General features: G+C 44.2%; 3 protein-coding genes across 12 annotated transcripts; 2 read left to right on the forward strand and 1 right to left on the reverse strand.

Annotated features, from left to right (window-relative positions):
- Positions 1-13: 13 nt before the first annotated feature.
- LOC115765795 (pre-mRNA 3' end processing protein WDR33) lies at positions 14-5,317 on the forward strand. 3 transcript variants are annotated; one of them, XM_030709503.1, is made up of 9 exons: positions 14-330; positions 654-1,013; positions 1,073-1,342; positions 1,396-1,547; positions 2,483-2,580; positions 2,645-2,771; positions 2,843-3,076; positions 3,672-3,883; positions 3,942-5,317. In XM_030709503.1, exons 2-9 carry the CDS (start codon positions 729-731, stop codon positions 4,994-4,996), a joined length of 2,433 nt encoding a protein of 810 aa, XP_030565363.1. In that variant the 5' UTR covers positions 14-330; positions 654-728; the 3' UTR covers positions 4,997-5,317. The 3 variants fall into 3 exon arrangements, with proteins under 3 accessions (XP_030565363.1, XP_030565362.1, XP_030565364.1); XM_030709502.1 differs by having other exon boundaries at positions 15-330; positions 674-1,013; XM_030709504.1 differs by lacking the exons at positions 14-330; positions 654-1,013; positions 1,073-1,342; positions 1,396-1,547 and adding an exon at positions 1,757-2,269.
- A 78-nt stretch (positions 5,318-5,395) lies between these two features.
- Positions 5,396-9,461, reverse strand: LOC115765794 (A-kinase anchor protein 17A). Of its 3 annotated transcripts, XM_030709501.1 has the most exons (9): positions 9,383-9,447; positions 8,844-9,032; positions 8,305-8,765; positions 7,990-8,247; positions 7,015-7,222; positions 6,253-6,953; positions 6,135-6,191; positions 6,004-6,087; positions 5,396-5,938 (listed from the first exon to the last, which is right to left on the reverse strand). In XM_030709501.1, the coding sequence occupies exons 2-9, from the start codon at positions 8,958-8,960 to the stop codon at positions 5,452-5,454; spliced, it is 2,373 nt and encodes a 790-aa protein (XP_030565361.1). In that variant the 5' UTR covers positions 8,961-9,032; positions 9,383-9,447; the 3' UTR covers positions 5,396-5,451. The 3 variants fall into 3 exon arrangements, with proteins under 3 accessions (XP_030565361.1, XP_030565360.1, XP_030565359.1); XM_030709500.1 differs by having other exon boundaries at positions 6,004-6,069; positions 8,844-9,461; XM_030709499.1 differs by having other exon boundaries at positions 8,844-9,461.
- A 164-nt stretch (positions 9,462-9,625) lies between these two features.
- Positions 9,626-19,524, forward strand: LOC115765638 (RB1-inducible coiled-coil protein 1). Of its 6 annotated transcripts, none has more exons than XM_030709295.1 (6): positions 9,626-10,628; positions 10,686-11,352; positions 13,150-16,178; positions 16,939-17,320; positions 17,385-17,488; positions 18,215-18,311. In XM_030709295.1, exons 3-6 carry the CDS (start codon positions 13,366-13,368, stop codon positions 18,237-18,239), a joined length of 3,324 nt encoding a protein of 1,107 aa, XP_030565155.1. In that variant the 5' UTR covers positions 9,626-10,628; positions 10,686-11,352; positions 13,150-13,365; the 3' UTR covers positions 18,240-18,311. The 6 variants fall into 6 exon arrangements, with proteins under 6 accessions (XP_030565155.1, XP_030565150.1, XP_030565154.1 ...); XM_030709290.1 differs by having other exon boundaries at positions 9,629-10,628; positions 17,385-17,484; positions 18,215-19,524; XM_030709294.1 differs by having other exon boundaries at positions 9,629-10,628; positions 17,385-17,484; positions 18,218-19,524.
- The last annotated feature ends 2,210 nt before the right edge of the window (positions 19,525-21,734 follow it).

A 21,734-nucleotide genomic window follows, 5' to 3' on the forward strand; every position in this document is an offset into this window, starting at 1 on the left:
ATTTTTGAGTTATTATTTATCAGTACACAATTGGTGAAGTTGAACGACGTACTCGTTACTTTCATTTTAGATTCCCGGCAAAAAAAGGCGCTTTCTGTTCGATAAGCAAAATGTTAATTTCGAACGAATAAAAAATAAAACGAACCAAATGAACAACAATCGAATCAGTTCATTTGTTCAGTTTAGTGAGTCGTTCGACAGAACTCATTCCGAACGCATCAGTACAACTCTAATCCACGCGACCAATTTAATTATAATAAAAGAAGATTAAATAGTTATTTACTATGAACATTGTTTGGTAGACAAAATGACTAAGCACTAGAGCGACAAGTAAGTTAATAGGATAAGAACGCACCAGCAAAAAAAAGAGCAGAAAATCAGCTACACACGTTTCACATGCGTCTGCGTGTATATGGGTGTGCGTGCATTTTTTTCGATTTAGTTCAAATATATGAATTGTTGCAATCATGCTAATGTGAATTTAATTGTTTGTTGCACGGTTTGAATATCGGATACAGCAACAAATGTTTCTACTGAGCTCAATGTTTTTCCTTTTCAACACAATTGCAAAACACAAATCGTAGCAGTCTGCAAAAATCGAAATCGAACTAAAGAACTGGTTCTGCTAATTTAATACAATATCCGTACTTAAGAAATTTTCTTTAAAAACAAGGAGAAAGGAGGAAAGCAAGAATTAAGCAAATACGGCGCTCAAATCGGTAACAGCCATGGACCTATCTCAGCCGCCGCCACAGCTATTGACGGCGCCATCGGCGCTGGCAACGAATTTCACATCGATGCCGCCGCCGTCAATGGGCGGCCAGCACTACAGACACTACCACCCTCATCATGGAGCCGGCAAGCAGGGCTATAATCACTTTAAGCCCTTCATGCCTGGTGGGTTCCAACGTCCCTTTGGCATGTCCCAGGACGACTTTGATGGCAAGCGGCTGCGCAAGAGCGTCATGCGTAAAACGGTTGACTATAATGCATCCATTATCAAGGCGCTGGAGGTAAGTGTCCAAGATGATTATAATAAGTGCACAATTAATGTTTAACTCTCGTTGGTTAGGCTCGCCTCTGGCAACGCGACTATAGGGATCGATTGGCACTGCAGCCGGACAGCATTTATGTGCCACAGATGCTTCCACCCTCTAGCTCTCTGGACAATCCTGCAAATGCGATAACGACGCGATTCGTCAAAACGGCCACAAACAAAATGCGTTGTCCAATCTTTACGCTTGCCTGGACGCCAGAGGGAAGACGTTTGGTAACGGGCGCCAGCTCCGGCGAGTTTACGCTTTGGAATGGCCTCACCTTTAACTTCGAGACTATTCTACAGGTGAGTGTCTGCCAGATCAACGAAGAGCAAATTGATACAAATACCTAATCTAGGCCCACGATATTGCGGTACGCACGATGGTGTGGTCCCATAATGACAGCTGGATGGTAACGGGCGATCATGGCGGCTATGTGAAGTATTGGCAGTCGAACATGAATAACGTGAAGATGTATCAGGCGCACAAGGAGGCGATTAGGGGAATAAGGTATTGCCTAATGATTGTAATTGTCAATTGTATTTACCATTTCGCAGCCGCTGTTGCCGCAAGCATGAGGCCACCACCGAACCACCCAAAGTTAGCTCGTTTACAGTTGCGCAGTGGCAGTTTAGCATGCAAATCTCTTAATGCTCTCCTCCTCGCCATCGTCACCTGGGCCCTGGGTCGTGTGTTCAGTTGCAGTTAGTTTGTTAGCCGCTAGTTTCGTTGCGATTCGTTTCGTGTTTCCTTTCGGGGGCTGTTGCAATATATAACTCAATAAAGCCGTAATTTGAGCAACAAGCCAGGTCCCTCGATTCTCTGTTTAGCTAGCGAATATTCGCGTGCGCGCAGTATTTTCCCGTATAGTTCCAATAGTCAAGACTAAGTTAAAAAAAAAAAAAAAATAATAATAACCATTCTAAGAATGTATTTACCACTGTGATTTCTAGCCTTAACACTAAAAAGACTGTCAAAAATTAAATTCAATTGAATAAATTATTTTTGAAATTGTGTCAAGATATGCAAAACAAAATTCATACCAGAAATACAATAAAGGCAAACTAACATAAAAAAAAACCAAACACAATTTTGCACAATTTTATTTGCGCGCCGTGGCCAGCAACAAAAAATAAAATGCTAAAAGCAAACATTTTATATTCAAATTCGGGGGTTCGAGTGTTTTCTTTAACGCCTGCTGCTGCTGCTGCTGAGGGGCATACAAAGAGAGAGTGAGCGAGAGAGACAAAGAGCGCGCCGGCAGTCAACTTTTTGCGAGCCTCATGATTATAATTGCAGGCTTCACTTCTCTATTACACACGTACTCACACACACACACACACACGCACGCACGCACATCTATATTCTATTTGTGTTTCGTTTCCATTTTTCTAACCTCGCTGTGTCTCTCCGATTCCGAATCATTCCAAACACCCCAACCGCAGTTTTAGTCCCACGGACAGCAAATTTGTCAGCGGTAGCGATGATGGAACTCTGCGCATTTGGGACTTTATGCGCTGCCAGGAGGAGCGCGTGCTGCGCGGTAAGTACCACAACACCTTAACCCGCCATCCTAGTCCACCCTTTAACTGATCACTTGGTCGCAGGTCACGGCGCGGATGTAAAATGCGTGCATTGGCATCCACAGAAGGCGATGATCGTCAGCGGCAGCAAGGACAACCAGCAGCCCATTAAAATCTGGGATCCAAAGAGTGGCATTGCGCTGGCCACGCTGTAAGTAGATCCCCGGTCAATAATCTCACTTATTACATTGCTGATTTATTTAACCCTGTCATATCCTGCAGCCATGCCCACAAATCGACTGTTATGGATCTCAAATGGAACGACAATGGCAATTGGCTGGTCACAGCCTCGCGTGATCATCTGCTCAAACTGTTTGACATTCGTAATCTGCGCGAAGAGGTGCAAGTTTTTCGTGGTCACAAGAAGGAGGCCAGCTCTGTGTCTTGGCATCCCATACACGAGGGCCTGTTCTGCTCTGGCGGCTCGGATGGTTCCATACTCTTTTGGAACGTGGGGTGCGTTTATCAAGCGGATTTTCTACCTTTATCAACAATGACATAGCATAACCCCCTTTAAAGACTTTTTTTTATTGATATTGCTTGTCTGTCTGAGATCTGTTATTTTAAACCCTGTTTAAAACTTGTCTTAATATTTTTCCTTCCTTAGCAGATATTACAATTGCGTAAGTCTGACAGTTTTAGAAAATTCGTTTCACTATTGGGAAAAACGCGAAGACAGAGTCTGTTTAGTCTGTCTGATCAGCTAAATAGAACATAAAGGCAAACATTTCAAATTATCCGATTTAGATAATCTTAAATCTTAATTTTTCCCAGACAAAGCCGGTTAACAACACCTAATAAGAAGGGTCTCATTAAAGGTTAAAATGTCATTAAAAGTGAACTATTAAAATAGTTAAGAGAAGTTAATTTTTAGAATTTGACAACTTTTCTAATCATAATTATAGGCGTACTTAATTAGTTGTTAGAGAAACAGTTATAAGAAGTACTGAAGTATAACTAACATTTTTTGAGCTTTATGAACATATAGAGGTGTTCTTAAAGAGACCTATTTCTATACATATTAATTGATAATAATTTGTATAATTTTTAGCACGGACAAGGAAATTGGATGTGTTGAGACGGCGCACGACAGCATAGTGTGGACACTCGCCTGGCATCCGCTTGGCCACATTCTGTGCTCAGGCTCTAATGATCACACCATCAAATTCTGGACACGCAACCGACCTGGAGATCTGATGCGTGACAAGTACAATTTGAATACACTTCCTGCCAGCTTAGCTGCCCTAGATGAGTGCGAATATGGTATGTAACTAGAAGCATTCTAACGAGAACAATTGTTTTACCTATGGATTACTCACAGACGATGCCGTGATACCCGGTATGGGACCCGAGGATAAGGTGGAGTTTACTGAAAGCTTAACGGCGGACAAGGGCTTTATTCCGGGCTTGGATTTGGATGCCGGCAGCAGGTCGGCTAACGATCGTGATCGCGAGAAGAAAGTGCCCTACAGCAAGCCCATACCACGCAATTTCCAGGTGCAATGGGCAGGACCGCGTCGAGCCGACGACCCGAGCGTGCTTAGTATACACGACGAGCTAGCAGCGCGTGAGTCCAAGGACTCAAGTAACGGACTAACCCACCAGCAAATTAGCGAAAACACGCTCGAGGGCATCCTGGCCAGCGGCATGCTGAACGGCCTTGACCCCCAGACGATCGTTGGGGTATTTGTCTATGGGCGCTTCATACGCGTGCATCCAGACTCGCGACTGATGGGCGCTATTCGGCAGGGCGCCGAGTACCTGAATAAGTACATTGATTCTGGCAAATTGGAGGAGTTGCGTGATGTCGTACCCGTGCGGGAGCGAGAACGAGAGCGTTCCAGATCTCTTTCGCCGACCGTGGAGACGGCACAGGCACGCAGTGAGGTATCGCCGCCGCTCAAAAAATCACGATTCGAGCCACGCCAGCATAATGCCCAACTGGTGTGTGTGCGTGAGCTCTTGCTGCTAAAGAAGCCCTTCCTGCCGTCGCTGCTGACCGTCAAGGCACAACAGCCGAAGACGGAATTCATCGATGAGCCCTCAAGCTACGGCAGCGGTTCACCCATGGACCAGGCCACCCGCGAGGAAACGAATCGACCTAATCCCTGGGCCTCCAATGCACCCTGGTCAAACTATGGCAATGGGAATGGAAGCGGCTCTGCCAATCAAAATGGCTATAACAACAATGGAGGTGACAGCTTCAATGACCGGGATCGGGAACAGTTCCAAAAGAGTAGTAACAGCAGCAACAACAACAACAACAACAGCAGTGGGCAGCAACGCCGAAGACGGGGCAACAACGGCGGCTCTGGCGGTGGAGGGGGAGGCGGCGGTGGGCGAAATCGGGGCCGAAACAACAACAGACGGTTTTAGTCCAGCACCCAACTTGACGCACCAACACAACAACGGCAACAAACACACACACACATTCTGTAAACACACAAAAGAGAATCAAATATTTACTTGGCATGGCAAAGTCAACTCCATATTAAGCTTAACACGATTTATATTAATTTAGAACTATTAGAAAACACAATTGATTGTAAATTGTAACTGCAGCTTGCTTGTATTTTTAGCCGGGCGGCATCGATAAAACTAAACCGATTAATTGACTTTCGATAGTTTCATTGTAGGGGCAAATGCAATTGGGCGCGCCGCCACATTTTATCGAACGGAAGTGGCGCAAGGTGCATTTCCGCTGCAATATTCAATAATTCCATAACGAATATTGGTGCAAATTTGTAAGCGATATGATGCTACAATGAACATGTTATTCTTAACTTAATATTTTATTGTGAACTGTGTCATTTATGTAACGTAAAATTATGCTATGCGGCTATAGAATTGCGTCGACTGCTTCGCTTGCTACTGTCATGTCTTTTACGTTCATTGTCTGCCTCTATCTCCTCTTCCGCGGTTGCCCGGTTGGTATCTGGATCGGCGGCATGAACATCCGCATCTCTTTGGTCGCTCTTGCGCTGATGCCGAAACGTCTGTTTTATCTCGCGCACCTCCTCTCGCATGCGATCCTTGGTGTGCTGCTCGATGGTGCGCTGTATGTGCTCCGCGGAGGCCACCAGCTTGTCAGCCTCAAGGACAATGCGTTTCGATGAATTGCTGCGGCTGCGGCTACGGCTGTGACTGCGACGCTCACGGCGCGAATTGGAGCGCTTCGAGTGTGTGTGGGAACGAGAACGGGAACGGGAATGTGAGTAGCTGCTGGAGCGAGAGCGTCGGGTTGAGGCCAACTTGCGATTCTTCCGCTGCGCCGGAGTTTTGCTGCGACTGCGCGAATGTGAGCGACTGTGGCTGCGTCTAAAGTGGAATATGGAGGAGTAAAAAATTAAAAACTGCACTTATTAAAGAAACCCCATGCCTACCTGGAGCGCGATGAGTAAGAGGACTTGCGATAATTGGAGCGACTGCGGCTGCGTGAATGTGAACGCCTGGAACGACAAATTAGACTGCACATATATTGCAATGGAAGATAATCCGTTCCAGTTCTACTTACCGACGTCCACGAGAACGGCTGCGACTGCGCGAATAGGAGCTGGACCGTGAACGATTTCTGCAATGAATATATCCATAAGCATATAAAAAGATCAACCAATATCAGAGAGATCACTCACCTGCCGCGCGAGGACTTATGGTAGTAGTCATCGTCGCCATCACCTTCGTCATAGCGATCGCCATCGTAGTGCTTCGGATTATAGTAGGAGGAGGAGTGAGAGTCATAGCCAATTCGACTGCCCCGCATGCCACGACCTCGTCCACGGCCGCGCGGACGCGGCGCAAACCCGCGATAATTGCTGGACACGGGAAACGGCGGTGGACCGGGTGCACGATATAGTGCTGCCCCGGGAAATACGGTCGGCATGCCGTAGCCAAACATGGAAAGCGATTGCATCCATTCGCTTGCTGCCTCCGCATTATACGCGGCAGCCGCAGCTGTGCCCGGTACAGCGCCCGCGGCCAAAGCGGCCGTTACGGCCTTGAACGGATTGAGTACCACATTCGCATTGGCACTGGCCGTCTGAGCAGCAACTGCTGCAGGTACACTGGCGTCCACAATCTTGCCATTAACCTTATGTCTCTTGTTACCAATCGTGCCTTCTTCCTCGCTGCTGGCTGCGGCGGTGCCGCTGCTCTTCTTAAACTTGCTCTTGAGCAGGCCCATGAGCGGAGTATTGCTTTTGATCTCCTGGACAAGCTTGCGTTGATCACAGACTAGTTTCTCCGTGGCACTCTTGTACTTTTCCACCAGGCGACCGCGCTGCACATCCTTAGCCTCATCATGTTGGGCACTATGCGATTTTCGCTTTTGCTTAAGCTGAGAGGGCAGAAGAGAGCAAAATGAGGTTGGAATTACGTTTAACTATGGCCCAACTCACCTGTATCCGCTCGAATACCTGCTCCAGGATGCGTATACTCTCTAGCTTTCGCTGCGCTATCATCAGTTTGCGCTCCTCGATGCGTATCTTTTGCGAGATCTCCACTTGGCCGCGCTCCTGTATCTTTTTCAGATGCTTCTCCTTTCGCTTCTCTTCACGCTCTCGCTGTTTCTCCAACTCGGCTAATTTCAATTGTTCTTGCTTTTGCCTGTAAATTTTGTGCAATTTTGCGCATGTTTTTTTTTTGTTTTGTTTTTGCTAACAACTTGTTACTGTTTCGTCTAGAAGAGGCAGAAAACTGTGTAGCTCGCCAAATTTGCCACAAATAGCCGACTATATATGCTCTTTATAACACATACGATGAAGATAAATAGTCGACTATATATGCTCTATATAATACATACGAAAAAGATAGGTAACTAGTGAATAGAAAATGAAACCGATGGAATTCCAAAGACTGAACTTTCAATTCAAAGCGAATTGCAATGCGAATAATTTCAACAGAATCCAAACTATAGCTTAAATCCTTAACATATAGTGATCCCATATTGATATGTTTGAATAGAAGAAGTTATAGTTTTTTTTAGAGTGCCAACTCTTAAATGTTTCAATACTTAACATTGGATTGTTTTCACACAAGGTAAAATATTTGTACTAAATCACAAGTAATTCAATGCAGATATAATGATGCTCATACACAAATAAAAGCAAGCGCGTAATTGCTGGATTTAGTTAAGATATCTTGCAAAACAAAAGAGTTGTACAGAAAGTCAGCTTGTGCCTACCTCATCAAGATAGCTTTAAAACTGAGTTTAGTTTGCATAGAAAAAGACAGATGGATTTGAGGACATGGTTTTCCATACACTTAATCTGTTCCCTGCGCTAACCAGGCAACGACAAATTCGCTTGATAGTTAGCCCGGCAACAATCGGTTTCATTGTCTGCCCGCGTACACAAACATGATTTAAGTCAAACCTTTCGCGATCCTCCAGCTCCGCTTGCTTTTTTCTTTCGCGCTCGCGCTCCTCATCCTCAGCCTGGGCCTTGGCAATGCAGCGCTTCCGCATGCGCTCGCGCCGCTGTACGTGCGAATCACTCAGATGCTTTTGTTTGTCAAAGTTGACGTTGATGTTGATGGCCTGAGTCTTGTCCACGAACTTGCGCACCAACTTGGTGCTCCTGAACTCGTCCATCGCACGCACAAAGCTCGAGTATTCCTCGAATTGCACATAGCTGTAAATGTAAGCAGTTAGGGACTACAGTAAATCCCCCATTGATGAGGCTACTCACGCCTCAAACAGCACATCCTGCTCAAAACTAAACGTTCGCATGCCGCTGATATCCGACTGCATGCTCTTTCTATACGGATCGCAGATGGGTATATCAACGGTACGCACGCGCCCGAACTTTTCGAAGATGCGCTTGAAGATGCTCTCGCTGGGTTTCACATGCTCGTCGTTTTCGGCATGGCGCGCACAAAACCAACGTATGGGCAGGTGCGTGATATGTATAGTGTCCGGTCGCTCGCCCGCCTTCATTTCGTCCATGTTGCGGGCATCCCGAAAATATGAGTCCCAGTCGTGGCGGGTGGGAAACTCATCCTTTGTCTCGGTGCAGCGCACACGAAAGGCGTCACTGAACCCAGACAAGCGCAAGGCAACTCCGTCCAAGCGCTCAATGGCCAAACGTAAACGCTTGCGCTCGTCCAGCTCCGCCTCAAAACGTATGTAGTTAACGGTGCTCTTGGAGACCTGAGGAAGATAAAACACTTAATACCAGCTGCAAAGGACACATCAATTCTCCTTTCCCTTCTCGCCAGCCATACTTACCTTAAGCACCAGAAATTTGTCCGGCTTGAGTTCTGCACTGAGTTTATCCATTATCTCTAGATTGGAAACGGATTTTCCGGTTTTGATTTTTTCGGGCAATGCAACTGATATTTGCATTTTTGCCAACGGCTTGAGGTACAAACTGTGCGGCAGATACAGCGGCGTGCAGTCCGCAACATTTTCTATAGTCTGAATGTTGATCATTGTTTTATAGGGTATTTTTGTTGTTTGTGTTTTTTTTATATAAGGTAATTAAGGTAAAATACAAATAGTAAAATTGATAGAAAAAAAAAAACAAAATATATAAACTATTTATAAAGTTAGAATCCTGTGTGTATGTGTTTATAGGATGTGTGTGTGTGTCTTTTGTGTGTACGTGAAATGTGTGTGTGTCCCCGCCCGTTGCCCTGGCCTATATCCGATGATGACGATTTTTCAAAGGTGTGTGTGTATCTGCCGCTAAAATGGTATCTGTGTTTATTTAATAACGAAATCGTCACCACGGTGGTAGATCTACTTAAAACTAATAATATTATGACTTTTTATTGCCAAATTTTTCCTAAAATCGAGGCACTATAAAATTTTTCACTTTGCTGCTTTTGCACTTTTTTTAACTGCTAGAGATGATAGCAATATCGGCGTTAACGAGTGACTGATGAAGCACTCGCTCACGGCGATATTATAAGGTATCGATAGTAGTATATTGTGAATTGATTTGGTAAATCGATTTTTAAAACAAACTCTGTTTTTAATTTCAGTTAGAAAAATATATTTTTACTCCTCTTGGTCTTGGACGATTTCACACTGATTTTCACAGTAAACATTCTAATGGTCTAATTTACCTGTAAACAAGCTGAGGCAATTATAAATTTTGATCTATGTCAATAACAGGTTACCAAATGTTAATGTTATTTTCGCTGTAATAGTCGCTGTTATAATACAGAAGAAGAAGACGGCGGAACTACGAAAGTGCGTTATTTCATTTTTATACCATTTAATTTAATTAGAAATTTAAGTAATTCAACAATATGCGTGTGTGAATTTAATGTAATAATAAAAACTAACAAGAGCCCCACGGCACAGCGTGTACATGGCAAAAAATTGACGCGAAATATAACTGCCAAAAACAACAACCACAGCAGCAGCGACCAGCGCACCAACAACAACAGCAGCAGCAACAACAACGCAATTGTGATAGACAAAGAAATAGATTAAGAAGGGGAAAACGAAACAGCAAAGAGCCCAACAACAAAATAATATAACGCAAAACAAAAACAAAACGCAACATATATTAATATTAAGCATATCGCGTGAGTTTGGGCAGCTTTAACACATTGCTCTGATTTCTTTTTTATACGCAACAAAAAGTGATACAAAAAATAAGGAAAAAGCAATAAACAGGCAAAAGCAATGCTGTACAAAATAAATAAGAATATACATTATTAAAGGAAAAGCAAAAACGCTGGCGCTGACGCTAAGAGAACAGAAAAAGACGAAGAAGGAGCAGAAGGAGAAGCTAAAGCTGGCCACCAGCAGCTTTTGTTTTGGGCTCCGACGTCAACGTCGCTGCTGCTGCGGACACACACAAACAAACACACACACACATACAGGCACACACAGCCACAGCTGATGTCAAATCATTCGCAGCGTTCGTGTTCGTGAGCGTTTTCAATTGATTAAAACCAAAACACACGTACACGGACAGACCACAAACAAACAAATACAATCATATATAAAAACACACACACAGGCCAGCCATTGTGAAAATTGATTAAAGATTACAAGGTAAGTGCGAGGCAGGCTGCCAGCAGCTACCACATCGTTTTAATTAAGCATCTATAGTTATAGTTTATGCAAACAAGTACATTGCTGATGACGCCCTTTTTGCTGCATAAATTTCGAATGGCCGCCCACAAGCCCCATGCCTACATCCCCACCCACTCCCGCTCCAACACTGTGAAACCAAATGCAGCTCTGCACCTGCTGCCATTTTCTTTTTGAACGTCAGGCAACCCTTGTTTCTTTCGTGCTGTTGTTATTTGTTTGTGTGCGTCGGTTGGTTCGAGCCAAATTACAATTAATTGCAACAATTTACATATTTTAAGCGCATATCTAAATTAGTTTTCGCACAAATTATAACGTTTGGTAATTGCAACTGTCATTTTTTCTCTATCTCTGTGTCTCTGCGTTTTCGCTCAATTCATTTTTGCTAGCCCAAAACAATCGGCGCGTAGACAAAATGCAACGTAATGGAATATAACAAAGTGCAGGCCAAAACAATACACAAACGCACACACAAACACAAGCAAATGAATACGCATACAAGTGCATAGTGCAGTTTGTGATGGCCAGTGCTGCCAACCCAGCGACAGAAATATCATATGTGCTTCAAAACTGGCTGTTACTGCTGTTTTTATTAATGTAATGCAATCGTGATGTGATCGCGCGCATCAGCTGTTCACAAACAGCTGCGTATCGACGGGTTTAAGCAAGGTCTCCATAATTTTCGGTAAAACTTAGCAACTAACTGTCATGTTTATCTTATTTTACTTGTTTATCGCACTTTTTTTTTGCCTTGAAGTTCCGCGAGCGCACTAGCTTAAGTAGGCTCTGCTTGTTTAACTTACATGTTTATGTGTGTGTATGTTTGGCCATTACCAATAATAATACAATTTACGCTTCATAACCTACTTTACTTAACAGCAGGACAATAACAAAAACGCAAACAATATATACAAAATATAATAAATATATATACAATCGTACAAAAACAGAATGTGACATTCCTAATTAATGACTGCTCTTGTGCGTGCGTGTGAATGTACATATATATACATATGTATATATATGTGTGTGTGTATGCTTGTGTGTGTGTTTCGTGCTGCTGTTTTTGCCCTCCTGCAACGCCGATAAACTCTGACGTCGCCGTTGTCGTCGACGTCGTCTGCTGTTGTTGTTGCTTGCTTTGAGCTTAACATGGAATGTAATCAGTTAGCAGTCTGCGGAGATGCTGCCAAATGACCCCAACGCACAAAGTTCAGGGCAATCTGCAAATCCCCCAACCCTGCGCTAACAGCTGTTATCTGGTGCTGTTTGTACAGCGAACTTGATTTATGCGCTTTAATTACATTGCATGTCACAGGTATGTACAATTGAATGCACCTGTGCATGCTTGTACATACGTGCTTATGTATGTTTGTGCGTATGCATGGTCTTTGTACTTAATTGCGTTGATAAGCTGTTATCAGGTGGACACCGTGGGGCGATCTTTAATTTCATTGATGAGTAATCGAAAGTTAAAGCTGTCATTTTGTTGTCCCTGCTGCAGTTGCTATTTCAATTGAAAGCGTAATACTTTTTTAACAGTTTAGGAACCAAGACAGGGGAATTTTTGGCATTTTTCCCTTGTACAAAAATGAATATTTCCCCTAATTAGTGAGGCTTTCTTGTTACCTAAACTTAATAAAGCAATTTTGAGAAAAGATGTTTCTTTTCCAAAAATTATGAAATTCGCCTAGGTAAAAAAAAAAAACAGGCAGCAAAAGACGTCGCAGGTAATACAAAACGCGTCTCCATCTCTCTTTAACTCGATTTCGCTCTTTTGCTCTTTTCCTCTCTCACACGCGTTTAAGTTGAGGGATCGCGCACACGTGTAGCCCTGCTCTTAACAGCGTCGTAAGCGTCTGCGGCGTCGACGTCTGTTAGTTCTGTTTGTTACGCCCGCAAGTCTAGACGTTTTTTTGTTTTTGGTTTAACTAAGGTGCGTTGATAATAACATCCGTTGTTGCTGTTGTTGTTCCCGTGTGCAATTTACATACATAGCCAAATCGGCGCTATTTTTGTATTAATTTCTTATCGCTCCGTCCACGTTTGCACAAGCGCCAAAGTTTGCCAGACAAATTGTAAACAATATGTATTATATACATGTAACAACTCGAGTTGAATAAACAGCCACAAAAACAACTAGTTCTTTATTGCGACTTTAAAAGCGAGCAGCAAGCAGCGACGTCGACGGCAGCGTTCGTTTAGTCATTAACATTTGAACTGCTGCCCGCCACCAGCAGCGCCATAGTGTCTAATCTAGCTGGCATGTTATCGCTAGCATTAGATCATGTTAACAGCGTCTGTTAAATGTTAATTGTAGATACACCGATGGCGACTAGCATGTGCGCGTGAAGTCAGAAAAAGAATTTTTATGCCTTAAATACAAATTAATGTAAGCAGATAGTACAATAAAATAATGATGACCCCCTCAGAACTGCGCCACTGTTAACGTTCTCTTTCTTTTTATTGCCTTGTTTTGCAGCCTCTCAACGCTAGGTGGCAGCACCACGTGAAGCAAACATACATAAACACACACACACACGTGCACATGCACTTGCATGAACTCGGAAAGCATTAGCACTGCCAAACAAAGAGGAGACAAGAAGAAGAAGAGGAAGAAGCAAAGTGTAGAAGTAGGTGGCGGAGGAGGAGGAGAGCAACCGTTGAAGCCCAAACAATCACCGACAGCTGCTGCCTCATGATGTTGTACGTATTCCATGTGGACGTCGGTCGCATGCTGAGCTTCGATATGACCGTTGCTCTGTCCTCGGTGGAGAATCTTAAGGAGACAATACAACGGCTACACGGCCTGCCCGCTGCCAATATTGTGTTGCTGGTTAGCGGAGGCGAGATGCTGACACACTCCACACAGGTGTCCTGCTATTCGGCGGGCACCGATACGAATCCAATTTTTATGTTTCTCACCGGCGACGAGCGGCTGGCGCCAACGATAGCCAGCGGCGGGAGCGGCGGCGGAGGCGGTGGCAGCGGCGCTGGTAGGACAGCCAGTGAAGTGATAGATGCAGAACTGCGACGTCAGGTGGAGGAGAATCAGCCCGCTGTACTGGAGACGGTGCGTCAACGTGCAACGCTGGCGCAGCGCTTGCGCGAACTGGGCCGCAAAGAGGAGCTGTTGTGCGAGCGTCTGGTGCACGAGCAGCATCTGCAGCAGCAGGGCTGGTCTGCGGTGGTGGCCAACATGGAGGATCTGACGAGCGAGTTCAGTGAGCGCTTTCACAACTTCTGTCTGGCCTTCGATCGTCATCTGGAGCAGCGCGAGAGCTACCTGGAACTGTTGCGCAACTTTGGCGATGATCTCAAGCAGCTGGCGCGCATACCCATATTGCCGGCACTGATGGCGCTGGCCCAGGCCGATTTCCATGGCTTTGACGAGCTGCTCGGCAACGACAACGTTGACGAAGACGTTGGGCAGCTGCAGCCGGCAACGGAGACTGAGGTGGGGGAGGCGGGCGAGAGCGTGGAGAAAAGCAGCAGCAGTACATCGCCCAACAAGAAACTGAAAATGGGTCACGAACAAGATGAGCAAGAGGAAACCTCCAACTCAAAGCAACAGCAGCAGCAGCACCAGCTCAATCTGCTGCAGTGGATCAGCTCGAAGGGCAATCACGCGGCGCTGCAGCAAATGTGCGATGAGTGCGTCCAGGGACTGGACACCTTCTCCCTGGAAATTTACGAGAAACTGAAGCTCGAGGTGCAGAACATCATCAAGAGTGCCAAGCAGAGCGACGTCAAGGAGATCAAAGGCCTGAGCGATCGTCTGTACCGTCTCGACGAGTTCAAGTACGAGATACGCAAAATCGTCCAGGTTCAGCGGGAACAGGCGACAGCGTTCCAACAAAACGAAAGCCGTGCGGTGAATCTGCGCGATAACTCGGTGCTGCCCGATTTGTGCCTCTCGCATCGCTCCCAGCTGATGGTGATGCGCGATAATCATATTAAGATACGCGAATATAGTCGCTGCATAGCCAACTCCAAGGAGGAGCTGGGACGCAATCTGAACACGCGTCTGCGTCGCATCGTTTGGATCGAGAACGGAATGAGCGAGTTCGACAATCGCTTGCTCTTCTATCTGCGGTGCCTGCGGCGGGCCGAGCGCCACATCAGCATCATCGAGCAGATACATCGGGCGCCGAACACCTATGTGGCGGCCGTTACGGAGGTGGTGCGTCGCAAGATTTTCTCGGATGAGTTCCGTTTGTGGGCATCGCGGCTGTCGGTTGATTTTGATCGCATCCACAGCGAGGAGATGGAGCGGCGGCGTCTCTTCAACGACAGCTTCGATGGTCACTTTTTGAATATTCTATTTCCGGGCATGGCAGATATGCCGCCCACGTTCGCCAATGAGCATCCCGAGCTCAGCTTCGACACACGTCTGCCCCAGCTGAGCTGCTCCGATATTGAGCTGTTGTCCGCCCAGCTGCCCGACCTGGCCACGCAGCTCCAGCTGCCGGACATGGCCCCCGTCTTGCAGTTCTTTGAGCAGCGGCACAAGACGGCAGCGCAACCGGAGCAGATGGAACTGGCGCCAACAGCTGTCTGTCAGCCTGTCAGCACACAAAGCGTGAGCACCTCCACCAGCCAGAATGTGGAGCAGATTGCGCGCAGCACCGCCACGGAACAGCTGCTGATGCTCAGCGCCAGCACGCTGACGGATGACAATGCTGGCAGCGTGCAGCGGCTGCGCGATGCCCTCCAGGACATGTCCAAGCTGGCGCTGCAGTGCCTGGCCATGGCGCGCTCCAATCTGAGTAGCCTGCGCAACGAGCTGACCCGTGGCTACCAGGATGAACTGCAGTCGCAGCTGCAGATGTTGCAGGAAAAGTGGCAGCTGCTCCGCATGCAGTGCGAGCAGCGGGAGCAGCAGCAGGCGGAGCAGCTGGAGCAATTGCGTCAACAGCTGCTGGCGGCGGACCAGGATAAGATGGCGGCCGTTGCCCAGGCACGCGAGCAGCTAATACACGAGCACAAAACTGAGCTGGAATCGCTGCGCTGCCGCTTCAAGCTGATGACCTCAATGGAGCGTTCGCCGTCGGACAGCAGCCTGGAGAAGCTGGAGCGGCCCACGAGCAGCGCCAGTGTGGCCAGCCTGGATGTCGAACAGCTTCTGGCGCAGCAGCGACAGGAGTTGCTCGCCCAACGGGAGCGCGCCATCAGCGAAGCTGTCGAGGCGGAGCGCGCTCTCTGGCAGTCGCGGCAACAGTTGCCGCCACTGAACTCAGAATCTGTGATGGCCAATGTGTCTATATTGAAGGACGTTTTAGAGGACAAGGAGCGACAGCTGGACTTACTGCGTGAACAGAATCAATTGCTCACACAGGAGAGCTACCAGCTCAAGACGCGTCTCGAGATGCTCACCAATGAGGATGGCAACAGCTGGCTAAAGGAGAAGATCGACTATCTGAGCCGCGACAAGTGCCGGCTGGAGGAGGAGCTCAGCCAGGAGAAGAGCAAGCGGCTCGAAATGGAGTCCAGTGTGGCTGCAATGAGAAGGTGAGTTCATCAACCTGATTGACTGATACACTGATTGATTCAACTGACTGTTGTCTATTAAACTGACTGACTGAATAATTGCTCGACTGTGCACTGACTAATGACTAATTGATTGACTAACAGTATGGTTGTCTATCTATTTGATTTGATTGACTGAATTGGCTTATAAGCTGACTGATTGAATAATTGATTGACTAACTGACTGATTACTACTGCCCAACTAATTTATTATTATTGATTGACTCTCTGACTTGGCGTATATACTGACTGATTGAATAATTGATTGACTGAATAGCCTATTGATTTACTGGCTAACGGTGTGATTGTCCGCCCAATTGATTGACTGACTGATGGCTTATAAGCTAAGGGATTGTATAATTAATCTATTGACTTACCGATTGGCTGTCTAACTGATGACTAAAGGTCGGATTTTCTGTCTTGGCTTATATACTGACTGATAAAAGAACTGATTGAATGATTGATTGATTGATTGACTGAATAACGATTTGTCTATTTTATTTACTGACTGAATGAAGAATTTAGGGATTGTTTGATTGATTGACTATCTGGCTGGTTACCAACCGCATGAGTGACTTATTGATTGAGTTACTAAATGACTTAATATAATTATAATTAACCAGATAATTTTTGGCTGGTAGATTGACGTATCGGTTGAATCACTGACTGACTGATACCTGGGCGACAGATTGATTGATTGATTTATTTAGTGATTGATGCATTTTTTCTCCTATAAAAACAGTTCCACTTATGAACTGGGCGCTGCAGGCATGAGCGGCACACTGACGCGCTCCAAGTCAAGTGGCGGCGGCGGCGGCGGCTCCTCCTCGTCGAGTCATCGCCACATCACACTCGAGGGCTGCAGCAAGGGCGATTTGGTGTTTGTGATTTGGAGCATGCGGCATGGACAGTTCATGGTCGTGCAGGATTCGCTCACCCTTTACTTTGTGCATGCGGACAGTTTGCCCGCTCTGCAGCTAACGGCGCCTACGACGACGGCATCTTCTTCTTCTCTGCCGCCTGGCGCCGAGGGGCCACTGGCTGTCGCGGAACTGAATCACATACCGCTGCCCTACTACGCTATCGGGCGCATAATCGACAAGGAGTACTGCCAGGCGCGCAAGGTGAGCTCACAGTAAATAGTCTCCCTTCAGTAAATCCAAACTAAGCCTATTGTTTGCCACACAGGACGAGAATCGTTATCGTGTCAGCAAGGGGTCCAAGTTCTATCGGATCAAGCTGGCGCCACTGTCCTCGCGATATCCGTTGCGTCGTGAGCGTTTGGAATGTAAGTGAGTGAGCGGGCGGCTAACAGTCACGCGGTGATAAACTGAAGCTTTTGACTGGTTAATTAGTTATTCCGGGAACTATTAATTAAATAAATATGAGAATTATATTTGTTAAGTGGAGACAAGGGAATTGTGAAGAACTGCTTAACAGTTATGAAGTAACCTATTTTGTGGGTTTACCATTTAAAATGCTAGTTCCAGAAGCAGATTTTAGTTTTAATCTCTTTGATTGCATTGATAAAAAGTAAAGAACTTGTTATTAGGTTAAATAAGTATAGCTAAAACGGATTGAAAATGTACTTCCAATTAATTCGAATATTTAATTAAGCTTATTTTATATAAAAATAAAAGAGCTGAACTGTGCTTGGAACTAGTAACGAATTACTTGGCTAGTCTTTACTGAAACTATTTCTGCAATAATTCTATCTAAAAGAACAATAGAATAAATTCTATAGAATGTATATATAGAGAAACTGAGAAATATTGATCTCTGTAAATATACTTTCTGTATTAACACTTTTGGAATAATTAAACTGTCCGCTTTTTGTTTGTCCGCATGAAGAATTATAATCAGGTTTAGTTAAATGTTCTTATTAGCACACTTTAAGGGGAACATGGGCTCTTAAAATGCAAGCTTGAGCGGTCACTAATTGTTGACTAACAGCTGTTAATTCAGATAACAAATAACAATTAACTAACTAAATCTTTCTCTCACTAATTTTTTTTTAGCAGCAAGCTCAATCGGCGTTATTAGCCGCTGGCAGCTGGCGACGGCGGTGCGAGATGTAATTGATGCGCCCGGTTCAACTAGCATTGCTGGCAGCAGCGTCTATCAGAGTTTCAAAGAGCGCACGGTGAGCATCTCTAGCGTTAACGAAGAGGAGGACGAGTCGGCCTCGTTGCTCAGCGAGCGCTGTCGCTACATCAGCGTTAGTGAGGAGGATGAATTGCTGGCGCTTGCTGCTGGCGGCGGCGGCGGCACAGAATCAACAACAGCGACAGCAGCAGCAGCAGCAACAACAATAACAACAACAATAACTGAAACGGCAGCAGCGACGGCAACTCAAGCACAGTCTGTGATAACAGAGCAGCCAACGGCATCAAGAAAACTAAAGTTGGATCTACTGTTGGCCTCTGCTGATATAATAACACAATCCCCAACACAACAACTACAACAACAACAACCGCAACAGGCGGAGGAGGGTGAGAAGAAATCAAAGGAAGAAGCTGCACAGTCGGAGCCTGTGGCGGACAACACGACGACAACGATTACCACAAATGTACCCAATCCTGTTTCGGCTGCAAATCCAAGCGAGCTGGTCGAAGAGCCAGTCTCTATCTATGTATCCAAAGCAGCAGCAGCAACAACACCAACAACACCAACAACAACGACGTCGGCAACAGTTAGCGATGTTGTTGTTGTCGTGGAGCCAATTGTAAACACAGCGGCAATATTACCAAGATCAGTTGGTACGGCAACCATTAGCGAGGATTCCGATGAGTATCGCTCGCTAGAGGGCAAGGATGAAGCCGATTTTCCCATTTCCGAATAGTGTACGAGAATAATACAAGTTTTTATATATAATTATATATAGGATGTCCTGAAGCCGTAGATAACGGCATAGAAATGGCAACAGACGTCGCGACGTGTTTATTTAGGCTAAAACTCTTACTATTTATATAGGAATCGCCACCTTCCTCCGCCACCCCAACCCACAACTACCGCCTTTGACAAGTGAGCCATGGCGGAGACGACGGCGCAACACACACACACACACACACACACACACACAAGAAACTCACATAGCACATGAAGAAGAAAGTTATATACTTAAATAATTTAATGTTTACAAATTCTGCAAATGGAAAAAAACAAAAAAAAAAGTAACGAAACTAACGGCTAAAGTTCTATCATAGTTGTCTATAGTCTCTACATCTGTAATGTATAATCTTATATCACAGCTGTAAATGAGTTCGACTAAAGTCCCACACAGACACACACACACACACACACACACACACACAAACTATTTTTATTTCAAATAAAAATGACCACAAAATCAAATAAATTCAATTAGATTTTTGTTAAAGTTTTGAAAAAAAAAACGCACCTTTAATATTTTAGTGCCAAGAAATTGTTTGCAATTCACATTAATTTTTTCTAGCAATTAAAATATATATAACAAATATTTATACGCATAAATTATATTTTTATAGGCATTTTCATAGTTCTGCCCCCGCCCCCAAATCATTCAAAGTTTTGCACACGCCCCACCATATGACACCCACCACACATACAAACATACACACACACAAACTGAGAAAGTTTTTTGATCACGGAGGCGTAGCCCCGCCTATCTAACACCTATAGCTCTCACTATCCTATAAAGTTATCAATTCTCTCTGTAAATAGAAAATCACAAATATTTTTGCCTTTCTTATATAACTTACAAGGAAACAACAACAACAACAATAACAACAACAACAACATACAATATATACACATTAAAGAGGAATATTGCGTGAAGAGGTTAAACAAAACAAAAAACTGCTTAAATTAAATGAAGCGCAACTGTACATAGAGAAGAAACAAACAAACAAAAAAACTAAATTTTACTTTTAACCATTTTGAATTTAATTAAAAAAGAACATAAGCAAACGAAGGTTTAACAACAAATTGTCAGCAAGCATACAACAACAAACCGTGTAAAAGCGAAAATCAAATAAAAAAAAAAAAAATTGTAAAGTTCTCGATGGCTTTTTTCGGCATCTGATAATTGTGGGCGCATGGAGATATGCGATACAGATATGCGATACATTTATCCACATAACCCTTTTTTCTCCCAGAAACTTAGCTTACCGCCGATTGTTCCTATATGAGCTATATTATATAATCGTAAGATCTTGAAAATTAGATATTGCTAAATGAACGTCTGTAGTTGCTGATTTTGCGTTGAATATTTTGAAAAACAGAAACATCATCATATAGGAACTTATTTTACTACCGATTTTTCCTATTGATATAATATTAATAAATAAAGTATACCCAGATGGGATTTTCTCATACGTGGGACGTATAGTTATCTATATAGGTTGCAGGATCTTGCAGGTATATCCTGCAATAACAAAAAAGGCCAAGTGTTTTTGGCCAACATATAGTATAGTGATCTGATCCAGGCAACTCCGAAATAGAATGCCTGCCTTAAAAAGATAGAATGACAAATCTCGCCAAGATAACTTTAAACTGACCAACTAGATTGAATTTAACTAGACAGACAGAATGACGGATATTTCAACCTGCTTGTCATCAATGATCAGGAATATATATGCCTTATATTCTTCAATGAATTACACTTTTTTTATAGAATCCGTTGAGGATTTTATACAGTTATGAAATTCTGTTAGACATTAATGAGGTCTTCAAAATCTGCCAAGGAAATTCGTTTGACGTCAATTTACACATATTAGTAGAAACTTGAAAAGTTAGATTATATGCCATCTTGGCGGGCATAGAATTTATATATTTTCAAATTTCTCCAGATATTTTAACTGATAATAAGTAAGAGGTTCTAGTCGGGAGCTCCCGACTAGGGTATACCCTGAACCCTCTTCTTCCAACAGCAAATGCAAATATATATACTATTCTAGAAACTACATGTCAAGTTTTGTGACTAGCTCTTATAATTTACCAAAATTGCTTAAAGAACAGGATGTCGATATCGATTTTTATCGATAACTTGGAAGCGGGGCAAGTTATCGATTATCGGAAACATACTCAATCTACGCAGGCACTAGGGGCGCTTGCATCTAAATTTCAAGTCTCTAGCTCTTATAGGTTCTGATATCCTTGCGTTCATATATACGGACAGAGGGATGGACGGACGGCCAGACAGACAGACAGACGGACATGGCTAGATCGACTCGGCTATTGAAGCTGATCAAGAAAATATATATATACATATATATATATGGGTTGGAAATGCTTCCTTCTGCCTGTTACATACATTTACATTTTGCACAAATACAATATACCCCTTTTAACCGTTTTTAATGGGATCAGGGTATAAATAGAGACTCGAGTTTTAAGATTGCAGAATTTTATATTTCCTTTTATAATAGCTCTTGCTGGCATAAAAATTAAAATAATATAAGCATTAAATTCATGATTGATAAAAAAACACATGCATTGTTAAATATACAAAATAATTTATTAGTTTAATGTTTATGAACTTAGGTTATAACATATTTT

The sequence above is a fragment of the Drosophila novamexicana genome, unplaced genomic scaffold (genome assembly GCF_003285875.2).
Source record: "Drosophila novamexicana strain 15010-1031.04,08,12 unplaced genomic scaffold, DnovRS2.1 tig00000986-arrow-arrow-pilon, whole genome shotgun sequence".
NCBI classification, from domain to species: Eukaryota; Metazoa; Arthropoda; class Insecta; order Diptera; family Drosophilidae; genus Drosophila; species Drosophila novamexicana.